Source organism: Schistocerca cancellata, chromosome 2, assembly GCF_023864275.1.
Source record: "Schistocerca cancellata isolate TAMUIC-IGC-003103 chromosome 2, iqSchCanc2.1, whole genome shotgun sequence".
Lineage (NCBI taxonomy): Eukaryota > Metazoa > Arthropoda > Insecta > Orthoptera > Acrididae > Schistocerca > Schistocerca cancellata.
The window spans coordinates 389,975,725-389,993,502 of NC_064627.1; the positions used below are offsets into that span (position 1 = coordinate 389,975,725).

Sequence of the window (17,778 nt, forward strand, 5' to 3'; positions counted from 1 at the left end):
AAAATGTCCCCAGCAGTGTTCAAGTCGTTATAGAGGCGAAGGGTGGACGTGCACTATGTGCCACTACTACACTATGTGATCAAAAGTATCCGGACACCCCCATAAACATACATTTTTCATATTAGGTGCAGTGTGCTGTCACCTGCTGCCAGGTACTTCGTATCAGCGAACTCAGTAGTCATTAGACATCGTGAGAGAGCAGAATGGGCCGCTCCTCGGAACTCACGGACTTCGAACGTGGTCAGGTAATTGGATGTCACTTGTGTCATACGTCTGTACGTGAGATTTCCACACTCCTAAACATCCCTAGGTACAATTTTCCCTTGTGATAATGAACTGGAAACGTGAAGGGATACATACAGCACAAAAGTGTACAGGCCGACCTCATCCGTTGACTGACAGAGACCGCCGACAGTTGAAGAGGGTCGTAATGTGTAATAGGCAGACATCTATCCAGACCATCACGCAGGAATTCCAAACTGCATCAGAATCCACTGAAAGTACTATGACAGTTAGGGGGGAGGTGAGAAAACTTGGATTTCATTGTCGAACGGCTCCTCATAAAGCCACACATCACGCCAGTAAATGTCAAACGACGCCTCACTTGGTGTAGGGAGAGTAGACATTGGACGCTTGAACAGTGGAAAAACGTCGTGTGGAGTGACGAATCACGGTACACAATGTGGCGATCCGATGCCATGGTGTGGGTATGGCGAATACCCGGTGAACGTCATCTGCCAACGTGTGTAGTGCCAACGATAAAATTCTGAGGCGATGGTGTTATGGTGTGGTAGTATTTTTTATGGAGGGGGCTGGCACCCCTTTTTTAGCGTGGCACTATTACAGCACAGGCCTACATTGATGTTTTAAGCACCTTCTTGCTTCCCACTATTGAAGAGCAATTCGGGGATGGTGATCGCATCTTCCAACACGATTGAGCACCTCTTTATAATGCACGGCCTGTGGCGGAGTGGTTACACGACAATAACATCCCTGTAATGGACTGGCCCGCACAGAGTCCTGACCTGAATCCCTTAGAACTGGAACGCCGATTTCGTGCCAGGCCTCACCGACCGACATCAATTCCTCTCCTCAGTGCAGCACTCCATTCTCCGAGAAACCTTCCAGCAGCCGAATGAACGTATGCCAGCGAGAGTGGAAGCTGTCATCAAGGCTGAGGGTGGGCCAACACTATATTTAATTCCAGCATTACCGATGGAGAGCGCCACGAACTTGTAAGCCACTTTAGCCAGGTGTCCGGATACTTTTGATCACATAGTGTAGGCGCCTGGATACTTTTCATCAGATAGTCTATGAGGCCATCCTCTCTCTTCATACGTTTGCTTTGTCTTAGTGTTTCAATGCCCTCCCTGATATTGCGTTTCACCATCCATGGCTGTTAGTTACGTACGCCACTTTAGCCAGGTCTCCGGATATTTTTGATCACATAGTGTAGGCGCCTGGATACTTTTCATCAGATAGTCTATGAGGCCATCCTCTCTGTTCATACGTTTGCTTTGTCTCAGTGTTTCAATGCCCTCCCTGATATTGCGTTTGACCATCCATGGCTGTTAGTTACGTACGCTACTACGTAACCAGTATTAAGCGCAGAACCTACGAATATATTACACCACCTTATGCATCACTCCTGTAGTGACCACGAAGACAAGATCGATCTACACTCCTGGAAATGGAAAAAAGAAGACATTGACACCGGTGTGTCAGACCCACCATACTTGCTCCGGACACTGCGAGAGGGCTGTACAAGCAATGATCACACGCACGGCACAGCGGACACACCAGGAACCGCGGTGTTGGCCGTCGAATGGCGCTAGCTGCGCAGCATTTGTGCACCGCCGCCGTCAGTGTCAGCCAGTTTGCCGTGGCATACGGAGCTCCATCGCAGTCTTTAACACTGGTAGCATGCCGCGACAGCGTGGGCGTGAACCGTATGTGCAGTTGACGGACTTTGAGCGAGGGCGTATAGTGGGCATGCGGGAGGCCGGGTGGACGTACCGCCGAATTGCTCAACACGTGGGGCGTGAGGTCTCCACAGTACATCGATGTTGTCGCCAGTGGTCGGCGGAAGGTGCACGTGCCCGTCGACCTGGGACCGGACCGCAGCGACGCACGGATGCACGCCAAGACCGTAGGATCCTACGCAGTGCCGTAGGGGACCGCACCGCCACTTCCCAGCAAATTAGGGACACTGTTGCTCCTGGGGTATCGGCGAGGACCATTCGCAACCGTCTCCATGAAGCTGGGCTACGGTCCCGCACACCGTTAGGCCGTCTTCCGCTCACGCCCCAACATCGTGCAGCCCGCCTCCAGTGGTGTCGCGACAGGCGTGAATGGAGGGACGAATGGAGACGTGTCGTCTTCAGCGATGAGAGTCGCTTCTGCCTTGGTGTCAATGATGGTCGTATGCGTGTTTGGCGCCGTGCAGGTGAGCGCCACAATCAGGACTGCATACGACCGAGGCACACAGGGCCAACACCCGGCATCATGGTGTGGGGAGCGATCTCCTACATTGGCCGTACACCACTGGTGATCGTCGAGGGGACACTGAATAGTGCACGGTACATCCAAACCGTCATCGAACTCATCGTTCTACCATTCCTAGACCGGCAAGGGAACTTGCTGTTTCAACAGGACAATGCACGTCCGCATGTATCCCGTGCCACCCAACGTGCTCTAGAAGGTGTAAGTCAACTACCCTGGCCAGCAAGATCTCCGGATCTGTCCCCCATTGAGCATGTTTGGGACTGGATGAAGCGTCGTCTCACGCGGTCTGCACGTCCAGCACGAACGCTGGTCCAACTGAGGCGCCAGGTGGAAATGGCATGGCAAGCCGTTCCACAGGACTACATCCAGCATCTCTACCATCGTCTCCATGGGAGAATAGCAGCCTGCATTGCTGCGAAAGGTGGATATACACTGTACTAGTGCCGACATTGTGCATGCTCTGTTGCCTGTGTCTATGTGCCTGTGGTTCTGTCAGTGTGATCATGTGATGTATCTGACCCCAGGAATGTGTCAATAAAGTTTCCCCTTCCTGGGACAATGAATTCACGGTGTTCTTATTTCAATTTCCAGGAGTGTAATTACAGTACGCATAGACATTTAAGCTGTCTAGTGCGAGTACAGTTTCAAAACTGTACGTGCGAAATGGCAGATGTGAGAAACAGTTGTTGATACTGTGTCTGATAACAGCGTCCGAGCCACAGGACTACGCACAGAGGCAAACAAAATCAGTGAAAATGACTAGCGGATCTCGACAAGAAGACAGTCTGCGCCATTCGATGCTCCTAGTTCTTGACACAAGCAAAATGGTCCATACCTCAACGTCTATTTTTTTCCTTGAATATGTTTATAGTATTCGTATTTTTAGTTCTGTCCATTAGTAACTCCTTTCACAATACGAGACACGTCTTTTTAGTGTAGAGGCGAACATAACGGGTATGAGGGTAAAAGGCGGCACTACTCACCGTCATGAGCACGTCCATGGCTTTGCTCTTCAGCTCAAACGTCCCCTGCACAGGCAGCTCCTTCAGCTGCACCAGGTCCCCCTGAAACACAGACACACACCCAGATGCAGTCACAGTCCGAGTTTGCAGTCACGTATAAAACTTCGTTACCCTGGTTGCCTGGTAGAATGGTCTGCTGTCTGAGTATACAGCGTTCATCAGGAGGACTAAGAAATATTTTAGGAGATGGTTGAGTAGACCCGTGTTTCTCAACCCTTTTTCTTTTGGGGTACGCGAAAATGTTTTTCAAATTTTCTCGACACCCCTTCATTTGACTTTTTTCCTAGATGAAAGAAAACTAACACGTAAAAGTACATGCAATACTTTTTTTTATTACTACGTGAATGATGAAGTATAATGATAGATGGTTTCTCGCAATTTAGGCTAGTCCAAGAAACGATTTGGTGATAATTTTTTACTTTCCAGATATTATATTTACGGAAGATTACACGACGCTAAAAATATTGCGACACACCAATGTGTCGCGAGGTAGCGGTTGAGAAGTGGGTGTAGGATTGTTCGAGTAAAATAAAACTTTCCAGATAGCATGGTCAATGTTTGTTTGTTACAGAGATGCAGATGTTAGAATATAACCCAGCCAAATGCACACAAAAACTGTTAAGTTTTTCTTTTTAAATTTATTGGCTTTTAGGACGTGCCCACGCAGTCACCTCAACACAGGAAATGTTACACTACAGTCCGTTCTGACAATGCAGAATATACATTAGTGCCCGCATCTCGTGGTCGTGCGGTAGCGTTCTCGCTTCCCACGCCCGGGTTCCCGGGTTCGATTCCCGGCGGGGTGAGGGATTTTCTCTGCCTCGTGATCGCTGGGTGTTGTGTGCTGTCCTTAGGTTAGTTAGGTTTAAGTAGTTCTAAGTTCTAGGGGACTTATGTCCACAGCAGTTGAGTCCCATAGTGCTCAGAGCCATTTGAACCATTTTTTATACATTAGTTTAAGTCGTGTCCTGGTACGAACTTACATAGGCTTAATAAAGGACAGATCCCAACTTAAAGAAAATTTTACATAAACAAATAACCAGGACGAAAATGTTCACAAGATATACACAGGTAGCATGCCATAAAAATCCTGCTGCTAACACAATAAGAAATGATAGATCGCCGTTGGTTACACATTTGGGGTATTCCCAATTCAATCCGTATTAATGAGTATGTATCTAAAATATCAATAAAATGTTCTCTTGTATGTTCTGGAAGAACTGTTTCAAAAGCTGCGAAGAAAGAATTGAATGTTTGTGCAGGTCTATGAATACCAGCTTGACAGAACATGAGATCACTATACGAGAACAAGATTTGGGTATTACAGCCATACGTATAGACACATCAGTATTCAGACACAGACGTACACTGATGAGCCAAAACATCACGACCACGGCCCCACGCGACGTTGGTTGCCGCCTGGTGGCGGTGCGGGTGTGTGAAGTGGTAACAAAAGCACGTAAACGGAGCAGACACGGACGGAGGATCGCCCTAGCGAAGATATGAGTTGCAGATGGGGAAATCCCTTGAGATAAGTGACTTTGACAAAGGAAAGATCACGAATTGCCAGCATGATGGAATAATTGTAGTCCAGTAACTTCTGTTAATCAGTACAACGAAAAACCAGCCAAAGTCGCAGATTTCACGTTATTATTATTATTGTTATTATTATATAATAAAGACCCCCCATGAACCATGGACCTTGCCGCTGGTGGGGAGGCTTGCGTGCCTCAAGGATACAGATGGCCGTACCGTAGGTGCAATCACAACGGAGGGGTATCTGTTGAGAGGCCAGACAAACATGTGGTTCCTGAAGAGGGGCAGCAGCCTTTTCAGTAGTTGCAGGGGCAACAGTCTGGATGATTGACTGATCTGGCCTTGTAACATTAACCAAAACGGCCTTGCTGTGCTGGTACTGCGAACGGCTGAAAGCAAGGGGAAACTACAGCCGTAATTTTTCCTGAGGACATGCAGCTCTACTGTATGATTAAATGATGATGGCGTCCTCTTGGGTAAAATATTCCGGAGGTAAAATAGTCCCCCATTCGGATCTCCGGGCGGGGACTACTCAGGAGGACGTCGTTATCAGGAGAAAGAAAACTGGCGTTCTACGGATCGGAGCGTGGAATGTCAGATCCCTTAATCGGGCAGGTAGGTTAGAAAATTTAAAAAGGGAAATGGATAGGTTAAAGTTAGATATAGTGGGAATTAGTGAAGTTCGGTGGCAGGAGGAACAAGACTTTTGGTCAGGTGATTACAGGGTTATGAATACAAAATCAAATAGGGGTAATGCAGGAGTAGGTTTAATAATGAATAAAAAAATAGGAGTGCGGGTTAGCTACTACAAACAGCATAGTGAACGCATTATTGTGGCCAAGATAGACACAAAGCCCATGCCTACTACAGTAGTACAAGTTTATATGCCAACTACCTCTGCAGATGATGAAGAAATAGATGAAATGTATGACGAGATAAAAGAAATTATTCAGGTAGTGAAAGGAGACGAAAATTTAATAGTCATGGGTGACTGGAATTCGTCAGTAGGAAAAGGGAGAGAAGGAAACATAGTAGGTGAATATGGATTGGGGGGAAGGAATGAAAGAGGAAGCCGCCTTGTAGAATTTTGCACAGAGCATAACTTAATCATAGCCAACACTTGGTTCAAGAATCATAAAAGGAGGTTGTATACCTGGAAGAATCCTGGAGATACTAGTAGGTATCAGATAGATTATATAATGGTAAGACAGAGATTTAGGAACCAGGTTTTAAATTGTAAGACATTTCCTGGGGCAGATGTGGATTCTGACCACAATCTATTGGTTATGAACTGCAGATTGAAACTGAAGAAACTGCAAAAAGGTGGGAATTTAAGGAGATGGGACCTGGATAAACTGAAAGAACCAGAGGTTGTAGAGAGTTTCAGGGAGAGCATAAGGGAACAATTGACAGGAATGGGGGAAAGAAATACAGTAGAAGAAGAATGGGTAGCTCTGAGAGATGAAGTAGTGAAGGCAGCAGAGGATCAAGTAGGTAAAAAGACGAGGGCTAATAGAAATCCTTGGGTAACAGAAGAAATATTGAATTTAATTGATGAAAGGAGAAAATACAAAAATGCAGTAAATGAAGCAGGCAAAAAGGAATACAGACGTCTCAAAAATGATATCGACAGGAAGTGCAAAATGGCTAAGCAGGGATGGCTAGAGGACAAATGTAAGGATGTAGAGGCTTGTCTCACTAGGGGTAAGATAGATACTGCCTACAGGAAAATTAAAGAGACCTTTGGAGAGAAGAGAACCACTTGTATGAATATCAAGAGCTCAGATGGCAACCCAGTTCTAAGCAAAGAAGGGAAGGCAGAAAGGTGGAAGGAGTATATAGAGGGTTTATACAAGGGCGATGTACTTGAGGACAATATTATGGAAATGGAAGAAGATGTAGATGAAGACGAAATGGGAGATAAGATACTGCGTGAAGAGTTTGACAGAGCACTGAAAGACCTGAGTCGAAACAAGGCCCCGGGAGTAGACAACATTCCATTTGAACTACTGATGGCCTCGGGAGAGCCAGTCATGACAAAACTCTACCATCTGGTGAGCACGATGTATGAGACAGGCGAAATACCCTCAGACTTCAAGAAGAATATAATAATTCCAATCCCAAAGAAAGCAGGTGTTGACAGATGTGAAAATTACCGAACTATCAGTTTAATAAGTCACAGCTGCAAAATACTAACGCGAATGCTTTACAGACGAATGGAAAAACTGGTAGAAGCCGACCTCGGGGAAGATCAGTTTGGATTCCGTAGAAATGTTGGAACACGTGAGGCAATACTGACCTTACGACTTATCTTGGAAGAAAGATTAAGAAAAGGCAAACCTACGTTTCTAGCATTTGTAGACTTAGAGAAAGCTTTTGACAATGTTAACTGGAATACTCTCTTTCAAATTCTGAAGGTGGCAGGGGTAAAATACAGGGAGCGAAAGGCTATTTACAGTTTGTACAGAAACCAGATGGCAGTTATAAGAGTCGAGGGGCATGAAAGGGAAGCAGTGGTTGGGAAAGGAGTAAGACAGGGTTGTAGCCTCTCCCCGATGTTATTCAATCTGTATATTGAGCAAGCAGTAAAGGAAACAAAAGAAAAATTCGGAGTAGGTATTAAAATTCATGGAGAAGAAGTAAAAACTTTGAGGTTCGCCGATGACATTGTAATTCTGTCAGAGACAGCAAAGGACTTGGAAGAGCAGTTGAACGGAATGGACAGTGTCTTGAAAGGAGGATATAAGATGAACATCAACAAAAGCAAAACGAGGATAATGGAATGTAGTCAAATTAAGTCGGGTGATGCTGAGGGAATTAGATTAGGAAATGAGACACTTAAAGTAGTAAAGGAGTTTTGCTATTTAGGGAGTAAAATAACCGATGATGGTCGAAGTAGAGAGGATATAAAATGTAGACTGGCAATGGCAAGGAAAGCGTTTCTCAAGAAGAGGAATTTGTTAACATCGAGTATAGATTTAAGTGTCAGGAAGTCGTTTCTGAAAGTATTTGTATGGAGTGTAGCCATGTATGGAAGTGAAACATGGACGATAACTAGTTTGGACAAGAAGAGAATAGACGCTTTCGAAATGTGGTGCTACAGAAGAATGCTGAAGATAAGGTGGGTAGATCACGTAACTAATGAGGAGGTATTGAATAGGATTGGGGAGAAGAGAAGTTTGTGGCACAACTTGACTAGCAGAAGGGATCGGTTGGTAGGACATGTTTTGAGGCATCAAGGGATCACAAATTTAGCATTGGAGGGCAGTGTGGAGGGTAAAAATCGTAGAGGGAGACCAAGAGATGAATACACTAAGCAGATTCAGAAGGATGTAGGTTGCAGTAGATACTGGGAGATGAAGAAGCTTGCACAGGATAGAGTAGCATGGAGAGCTGCATCAAACCAGTCTCAGGACTGAAGACCACAACAACAACATATAATAAAGAAGCGAAATTTGCAAGTTTGGCTGGTTTTTCATTGTACTGAAGGCACAGATTGTAATTACGCAGAGCCTGTGAACGAGTATCCCGGTGGACCGAGCGAGGTGGCGCAGTGGTTAGACACTGGACTCGCATTCGGGAGGACGACGGTTCAATCCCGCGTCCGGCCATCCTGATTTAGGTTTTCCGTGATTTCCCTAAATCGCTCCAGGCAAATGCCGGGATGGTTCCTTTCAAAGGGCACGGCCGACTTCCTTCCCCGTCCTTCCCTAATCCGATGAGACCGATGACCTCGCTGTCTGGTCTCCTTCCCCGAAACAACCAACCAACCAACCAACCGAGTATCCCGGAAACGGCAAAGCTGGTTGAATGTTCACATGCTACTGTCGTGAGCATCTTCGGGAAGAGGTAGAAGGACAGTGAAAATGCCACTAAGCGCTAAATGGTTGGATGTCCACGATTGTTCACAGAAAGTGGGTTCAGAGGCTTGTCTGCTCTGCAGAGCAGGATACATGGTGTTCTGTGGCATCTCTGCTGAAAGAGCGCAATGTTGGTGCACGCACAAGTGTTTCGGAGCACACCGTTCATAGTGCGTTGTTGAAGATGGAACTCCGCAGCTGACCACTCTTACATGTTCACATGTTGACACAACAACATCGTCAGTTAGGATTGCAGTGGGCACGGGACCATCGGGACTCGACCGTCGATCAATGGAAACGTGTCTGCTCTGCAGGTGAATCACATTTTTGCCACACTGGGTCAATGGTCGTCTCCACATATGCAGTCATCGAGGTGAGCGGCGGCTCGAAACGTGCAGTGCAGGTTGGTGGGAGTAGTTTATGCTGTGGGGGACATTCTCCTACGCTTGCATGGGACCTGTCATAGTAATCAAAGATACTCTGACAGCTGCGAACCACCTGCATCCCTTCATGATGATAGATGATAACGCGAAATCAGGTTAGATTTACCTCTGCTTCATGTTGTAGTTTTATCAGTTCTCTTCGCTACTATCTTTCTTTAGTTCCAGAAACTTCCAGTACTGATACCTGACTTCCGAGAAAGAGTTTCTTCTCTGATAAACACCCACAACGACTCAGATTCGATTTACAATTTTCGATGTTAGTTTACACTCGACACTGAAACGCAGTACAGTAAATTTATTAAACAAGACCAAATGAACCATTGTTAAGCATCGCCTACATGATCAGAGCTAAAGTGACCTGAAAAAAGTTGATATAAGAAACGCGAGTACCAGTAAATATTACGCACAAATTATACCGTACAGAATATTCTAGAGGAAGCAGACATCACAACACTTTCTTAATGACACAATATTATAATGTGGACCAAAAAGAACATTCAAACAACGTTTCCCGATAACGCAAATTTTGTAATTTCGACTAATTTTGCAGTGAAAAATGATAATATGATATTAAATTAGGAATGGAACATGCTCAAAATAATTAATAAAATGATGCAGATCTCATAAGAAAAATCCGGAACCAGAGGAATATGTTATTACATTACGAATAACTGGTGTCTAATAACACATGTATTAAAATTTACCAGAGAAATACAAAGAATCGTATAGTCAGTTGAATCAATAAGTTACAAAATCAGATAGACTGGGATTTTAATTCCCATCGTAATTTCTCATCTGATGATATGATGAAATCCCAGGATATAAGAGGAGTCGCAGTGCCCTTTTGAAGCAACGTTTAATAATTTACTTCTCGTCATCTTCTGACAGAGAGCCAGTGAGGTGTTCTACAAATTATAGCCGTGACAGCTGTTGTGGTATGTATCTTTCCCCTTATGCAGAAGTTAAAACTAAAATCATTCCGAATGTTGACCATTTACCTGAGTAGACTTCTTCGTCATTATCTTAACCTCATCAGTAGGCCTCTCGCCTGTTACTGTTTCAGTTCAGCTGTCTGTTCCATTGTCTTCCTTTACATCATTTTCATCGCGGTTTCTAGGTCAGTACTTGTTTTGTTAGTCTTCACCTATCGGGGAGTAATAGCCGTTTTACTCTCGTTTGCTTTATTAATTCGTTAACTTAATAAATTCCCAATTCGGATCGGATACCACCTCTACCATCCTCCACACCTGCAAATCCTTAATCTGTCCCATCCTCTGTTATGCCAGTCTCACCCCTCCCCCCCAATTCTATAAGTTCCTCCAGATTCTCGAGCGCCATGCCTTTCACCTCGCCTTCAGTATATGCCTCCTGTCCCCCACGTGGATGCTCTATGACCCGATTCCTTTCCCCCATCTGCTCCTATTCCTTGAACATATCCGTGTACTCTACACCTCCCCCCGCCTTGATCGCCCTCATCCCCTGGTTGCTCCTCTCGTCTCCAACCCCCACCCCCTGCCACGCTTTCACTGTTGTGTCCCCCATACCCTCCATCTCTACACCCTTCATCTCCTTTCCCAAAGTGGCTTCCGTCGACTTCCCCTCCTGGATGATGCCCTTCTCCCTCCATTTATCCCTCCTATCAACTCTGATCCTCACCTCCCATTCCCTTCCTCTGTCCTTTTCCCAGGCTCCCTCTCCCCCTGCATCCATCCTGTTTTTTCCCCGCCTATCCTCTCTCTCTGCCTCCCTTCTCTCCCCTGAGTCCTTTTGCATTCCCCTCCTCTGCCTTTCCCCACTCCCTCTCGCATCTGCCCTGCCCCCCCTTCTGAGTCCTCTCCCTCTGTAGGTCCCCCCCCCCAATTCGCTTTTCCTCTCCTCCCCCTTTTTTCCGATCATCTGTCCAGCCCCCCCCCCCCCCCCCCCCCCGCCCTTGGCTGTGGTGTGTCATCTTCATGCCATACCTTTTAGTGCAGTGTTTCCCGTGACTGTTGAGTGTTGTGCCTCTTTTCCAAAGTGTTGCAAACGGAATTCATACTGTCGCTGGGTGTGACTTTTATATCTCTTGCGAACAGAAACCAGACTGTCGCTGCGTTTTTTAATTGTCTGTCTACTATTTTACCTGGCTGGTTCCTGTGTATATTATTAGCATTGCCAACCCTTTTGTTTTATGTTTTAACTTTCTACATTTTTCCGCCGTTTTACAATTTAAGTCACCGTTTTATCGCCTACTTTTATTGTTTATTATCTTCTTCTTATGTTTTAACAATTATGTAGGCTGAAGAGCGACGTATTAAACTGCTGCCAGCCCGCCCACTTTGGGGGGAATCGAAAATCAATAAAGGAAAAAAAAATCGGATATCAACATCTCTTAACTGATTCCTCAGACTTATTAGGCGTATTTAGGGTAGCTAATCGGCCGCCCAGTACTGGTACGAGGTAGGCTGAATTTGTTGTACGGTTGAACGCTAGCAGACCCAGGTCTCAGGATGCACTGCGACAGTTCCGGCTTCCGGCTAGGTGAAAGGTACCAGCATGACCAGGTACAAAGTTGGGAATTTGGACAGCTGTTATGCGAATGGCCTTTGTGCAGGAGATGCTTCAAGAAATGGCTGAGTGTCAGAGAATCTCATACATGACTACATTACAGCTGTCTCATATTCCACAATAACTCACAGTTAAATATTAGTGCAAATCTGAATACATCTATGATGTCAGAAAAACGAGGCACATCCAATGACAAAACAATATTTCAATATCTTTAAAATTACAGAAGCTATTATTTCACAATGAATAAACAATTGATAGCGTTGCAGTATAGCTATCATCGATGAAAGCTACACATCTGTATCTATTTTATTTCTTGGTATATTACGTTTTTCACATCTTTTCATTATGAAAAAGTTTGTCAGAACATCGCATCCTCCATAGTTACATAGCCAATGAACACAGCATGAATAACTCAAATTTTGTCATATTTCTGTATTTATTTAACGAACAGCTTAGTGTTTTGCCTGTTTTAACTTAATTTAAATGTTGACTGCAAGAGCTTTAAAAAACTATGCTATTTAAAAGTGGTCAGTCGCATGTGTTAGTGGACACCACAACTGAAAAGAGAACCAAAAGACGCTTCTGTCAAGAAGGCATAAATATTTATGTCTATAATATTTAATTTATACTAAAAGGTATCAAATTGATTATATAATGGTAAGACAGAGATTTAGGAACCAGGTCTTAAATTGTAAGACATTTCCAGGGGCAGATGTGGACTCTGACCACAATCTATTGGTTATGACCTGTAGATTAAAACTGAAGAATCTGCAAAAAGGTGGGAACTTAAGGAGATGGGACCTGGATAAACTGAAAGAACCAGAGGTTGTACAGAGTTTCAGGGAGAGCATAAGGGAACAACTGACAGGAATGGGGGAAAGAAATACAGTAGAAGAAGAATGGGTAGCTTTGAGGGATGAAATAGTGAAGGCAGCAGAGGATCAAGTAGGTAAAAAGACGAGGGCTAGTAGAAATCCTTGGGTAACAGAAGAAATATTGAATTTAATTGATGAAAGGAGAAAATATAAAAATGCAGTAAATGAAGCAGGCAAAAAGGAATACAAACGTCTCAAAAATGAGATCGACAGGAAGTGCAAAATGGCTAAGCAGGGATGGCTAGAGGACAAATGTAAGGATGTAGAGGCTTATCTCAAAAGGGATAAGATAGATACTGCCTACAGGAAAATTAAAGAGACCTTTGGAGAGAAGAGAACCACTTGTATGAACATCAAGAGCTCAGATGGAAACCCAGTTCTAAGCAAAGAAGGGAACGCAGAAAGGTGGAAGGAGTATATAGAAGGTCTATACAAGGGCGATGTACCTGAGGACAATATTATGGAAATGGAAGAGGATGTAGATGAAGATGAAATGGGAGATAAGATACTGCGTGAAGAGTTTGACAGAGCACTGAAAGACCTGAGTCGAAACAAGGCCCCCGGAGTAGACAACATTCCATTCGAACTACTGACGGCCTTGGGAGAGCCAGTCCTGACAAAACTCTATCATCTGGTGAGCGAGATGTATGAAACAGGCGAAATACCCTCAGACTTCAAGAAGAATATAATAATTCCAATCCCAAAGAAAGCAGGTGTTGACAGATGTGAAAATTACCGAACAGTCAGTTTAATAAGCCACAGCTGCAAAATACTAACACGAATTCTTTACAGACGAATGGAAAAACTAGTAAAAGCCGACCTCGGTGAAGATCAGTTTGGATTCCGTAGAAATACTGGAACACGTGAGGCAATACTGACCTTACGACTTATCTTAGAAGAAAGATTAAGGAAAGGCAAACCTTTTGACAATGTTGACTGGAATACTCTCTTTCAAATTCTAAAGCTGGCAGGGGTAAAATACAGGGAGCGAAAGGCTATTTACAATTTGTACAGAAACCAGATGGCAGTTACAAGAGTCGAGGGACATGAAAGGGAAGCAGTGGTTGGGAAGGGAGTGAGACAGCGTTGTAGCCTCTCCCCGATGTTATTCAATCTGTATATTGAGCAAGCAGTAAAGGAAACAAAAGAAAAATTCGGAGTAGGTGTTAAAACCCATGGAGAAGAAATAAAAACCTTGAGGTTTGCCGATGACATTGTAATTCTGTCAGAGACAGCAAAGGACCTGGAAGAGCAGTTGAACGGAATGGACAGTGTCTTGAAAGGAGGATATAAGATGAACATCAACAAAAGCAAAACGAGGATAATGGAATGTAGTCGAATTAAGTCGTGTGATGCTGAGGGAATTAGATTAGGAAATGAGACACTTAAAGTAGTAAATGAGTTTTGCTATTTGGGGAGCAAAATAACTGATGATGGTCGAAGTAGAGAGGATATAAAATGTAGACTGGCAATGGCAAGGAAAGCGTTTCTGAAGAAGAGAAATTTGTTAACATCGAGTATAGATTTAAGTGTCAGGAAGTCATTTCTGAAAGTATTTGTATGGAGTGTAGCCATGTATGGAAGTGAAACATGGACGGTAAATAGTTTGGACAAGAAAAGAATAGAAGCTTTCGAAATGTGGTGCTACAGAAGAATGCTGAAGATTAGATGGGTAGATCACATAACTAATGAGGAAGTATTGAATAGGATTGGGGAGAAGAGAAGTTTGTGGCACAACTTGACCAGAAGAAGGGATCGGTTGGTAGGACATGTTCTGAGGCATCAAGGGATCACCAATTTAATATTGGAGGGCAGCGTGGAGGGTAAAAATCGTAGTGGGAGGCCAAGAGATGAATACACTAAGCAGATTCAGAAGGATGTAGGTTGCAGTAGGTACTGGGAGATGAAGAAGCTTGCACAGGATAGAGTAGCATGGAGAGCTGCATCAAACCAGTCTCAGAACTGAAGACCACAACAACAACATAATATTTAAGGACAATCTGTTATCATTCATCATGAGCACACTTGCACAAGAATGCTAGCTTATGTATTTATGAACTAAATATCACTTATGTTTATTGTAAATTATCTGAGTGTAACCAAATTCTGATGACATTTCTTTATTGAAATTTTGTTGTAATACATTAATTTAGTTCAGGAATGGTCTACTTGAATCACATAATGTCTGTAGATTTTAAGGACGATTTATTTCTAGCGGGGACGGCCTTCTGCCAATGGAGAACACTATGGGAATCAAGTGGAGATAGGAACTTTTCGAATGTCGAGCTGAAGGGAGCAATTGTGGACACTTTTACGTTAGCTCTTGAAGAAGGCAAAACCTTTCTGTTACATCTCGAAGCAGATGAACACTTTTGTGTCTAGTGTTGGAAGAAAGCAGACCTGGCTATGGTAACGTGCATGATTTGGTCGTGTGGGTGTTTTATTCTGTTCGGAAGAGGCCGCTACTAAAGTTTCTGAAAGAACTTTGTATTTCAAGAGGTCTGAATGTGTTCCATGGCAAGGACTCTTAAGTTTTTCCCTTGATTCACGGAACTGAGAATAGATAGAGTATGAGTTACTATTCTAGTGTATTTTAATTTTGTGAATCAGCGTGTTGAACTCTGAACGGTCTTGAGCTGCTGAATATTTCGTACATTGTGATCACGAAATGGACTTAGTTTTTGTGCATGAGTATTTAGTGTGGAGATTTTGCTACTATTCTCGTAACGCTCTCAACGTAACTTTATTGCATTTGTCAAGGATATGTGCTGTCTGTATTTTAATCGAATATCGTAGGACCACTTCCCGTTTATTTGAGATGTCCTTTCTTGAATAAACATTATTTAACATATTTCTCTGTCGTCTACATCAATTATAGACGTTAGAATAGAAGCCGTCTTATTAAATTATTCATTTATCTTTTCTTTTATATATTTGTATATTTTATTAACTCGCAATTCTAGCCAATGCATAGAGTATTTGACAGCATGATCACAGCTACACGCTACTATCTGCAGTGAATTAGCTGCAGGGTTCGGAAGCAGATATGCGCTGCTCAGGTCTATTGACTACATCGAGATATTGTTTTTAAAGACAGCCGTGCATAGCCCAAGTACCTAAAGTGCGAGCAACTGCGGGTAAAGAAGCAGATGGTTTGCTCATATTGGCTGCTTTTTGGAAGAGAAGCTATACTTGACAGTAACCATTAGATACTGTCGCCGACTACAGCTTTTCGTGAGTCTCATAACTTTCATTTCAGTGGCCCGTATACGCGTTTTTTCTTGCGTTCGTATTGTCCACGATTCTAAAATGGGCGTCAAAATACATGTAGCCATTATTTAATAAAATTTTATATATTTTTTCTTTCCGCACTTTGACGTTTTTAAGCTTTGTAATCCAAGGAGTTAAAATGGAAACGTCTTTTTTATTAATTGAAAAACGAAGAACAACTTAAAAGGCGCCTTAAAGATAGAGTGTTCAACACTTTACACTGTAGTAACTAACAGCTTATGACAGTGTTGTACGTTTGTAACTAGCCGGAAGTACGTTTTCTCAGGTAGTGTTTCGTAATACCTGCTAATGTGAAAGTGTCTTCCACGTGCTTAATAAGGAATCACACAATAAAAATCCCATCAGTCAAACTAAGACCTCACGCTACAAACAACTTAAGGAGTGGTATCTCGGTCTGTGGAACGACCACAATTAAAGTTCAGTGGGCGGGCGTCAGAGGCTATCATGAAGTGTAAATATGGGGCTGATACTCAGTTAAGTTTACGCTGAACAGCCAATATTTCCTTTCATTTCTCTAATTATCAGAAAAATAACTTTTCTATTCTCGCACTGTACGTTACAGATTCGCAGTCGGCTAACTTGTTTCGTCGCGACTCGCACTAATTCGCCCATGAGTGGGACAGTTTTTCTCCAAACCTGCTTTTCTTTGGCTGGGTTCCTCACTGCATTCCCAGAGGCGTCCTACGGTAGTTAGCGCCCTCGTTTGTCGAAGCTCTTTCGAGCTACCTGATGGCGTTACGTAATGAGTGCTGTGGGAGCTATTTGTCTACTTGGTATAGTTCCCTTCTCCCGGAAAGAACCCTGCTCTTGCTAAATCAGCACTGTAGTCTATGTCATCTTCTTACCACCAAACCGTCTGCCGCTGGTGTCACCACACCGTTTCTACGGGAATCTTTCAGCGAAGAAGATACAAAGGAAGAAAGGATAGGGTTTACTGAAGCGTCGACGGTGATGTCATTAGGAACTCAGCAGTAACCGGTAGGACTGGTATGTGGAAGGAAATCAGCCGTGGCCTTAATTTGCGGATGCAGGTGTCATTATCCCTATTTTAGTCCATTATCAACACATATTTTTATCGAACTATGGATAAACACAACCACTGCAAAGGGGTGTGGATTGAGACTCAACAGAAGCAGGAAAGGAATGAAAAATAAACTTTTTAAAAAATAGAAAATAACTTCACTGTGAACATATAGTGAAGGCGACTGAACCTGGTGGAATACATATCAGGTTTTATATACAGTATGCGAAACAACTTGGTCCTCTTCTAGCAGTAGAAGTCCATAGATCTCTGGAGGAGTAATGTGTCAAATAGACGCAAGCAACTATACGCCTATGTCGCTAACGTCAATCAGTTGTAGAATTTTCGAAAAAGATTTCCTCTCCTTTCTGGAGATCGAAAATCTCCTCCATAGGAGTCAAGGTGGGCCCCGAAACTACGATCGTATGAATGCTAGTTCGCTGTGTTCGTTCACGAGACGCAGAAATCAGTAGATACCGGCGATCAGGCTGATGTCCTGCTCCTTCACTTCAGTAAGGCATTTGACACAGTTGTGCACTGACACGGGCAATGTCAGACCATTGTGAGGGGATTTAAGAACTTCTATCTACCTACAGTTTGTCATTTGTAAGAGGGAGAAAACTTCAGACGTGACTGGAACTTGTTCCCCAAATGAGTGTAAAAAGTTCGTTACTTTTC

General features: G+C 43.7%; 1 protein-coding gene across 1 annotated transcript in view; it reads right to left on the bottom strand.

Moving 5' to 3' along the window:
* Positions 1-17,778, bottom strand: part of LOC126154306 (retinal guanylyl cyclase 2) — a 450,774-nt gene that overhangs the window by 314,794 nt on the left and 118,202 nt on the right. The window contains exon 4 of the mRNA XM_049916128.1: positions 3,489-3,569. Coding sequence (XP_049772085.1) covers positions 3,489-3,569 — 81 coding nt within the window. The remainder of the gene's footprint in view (positions 1-3,488; positions 3,570-17,778) is intronic.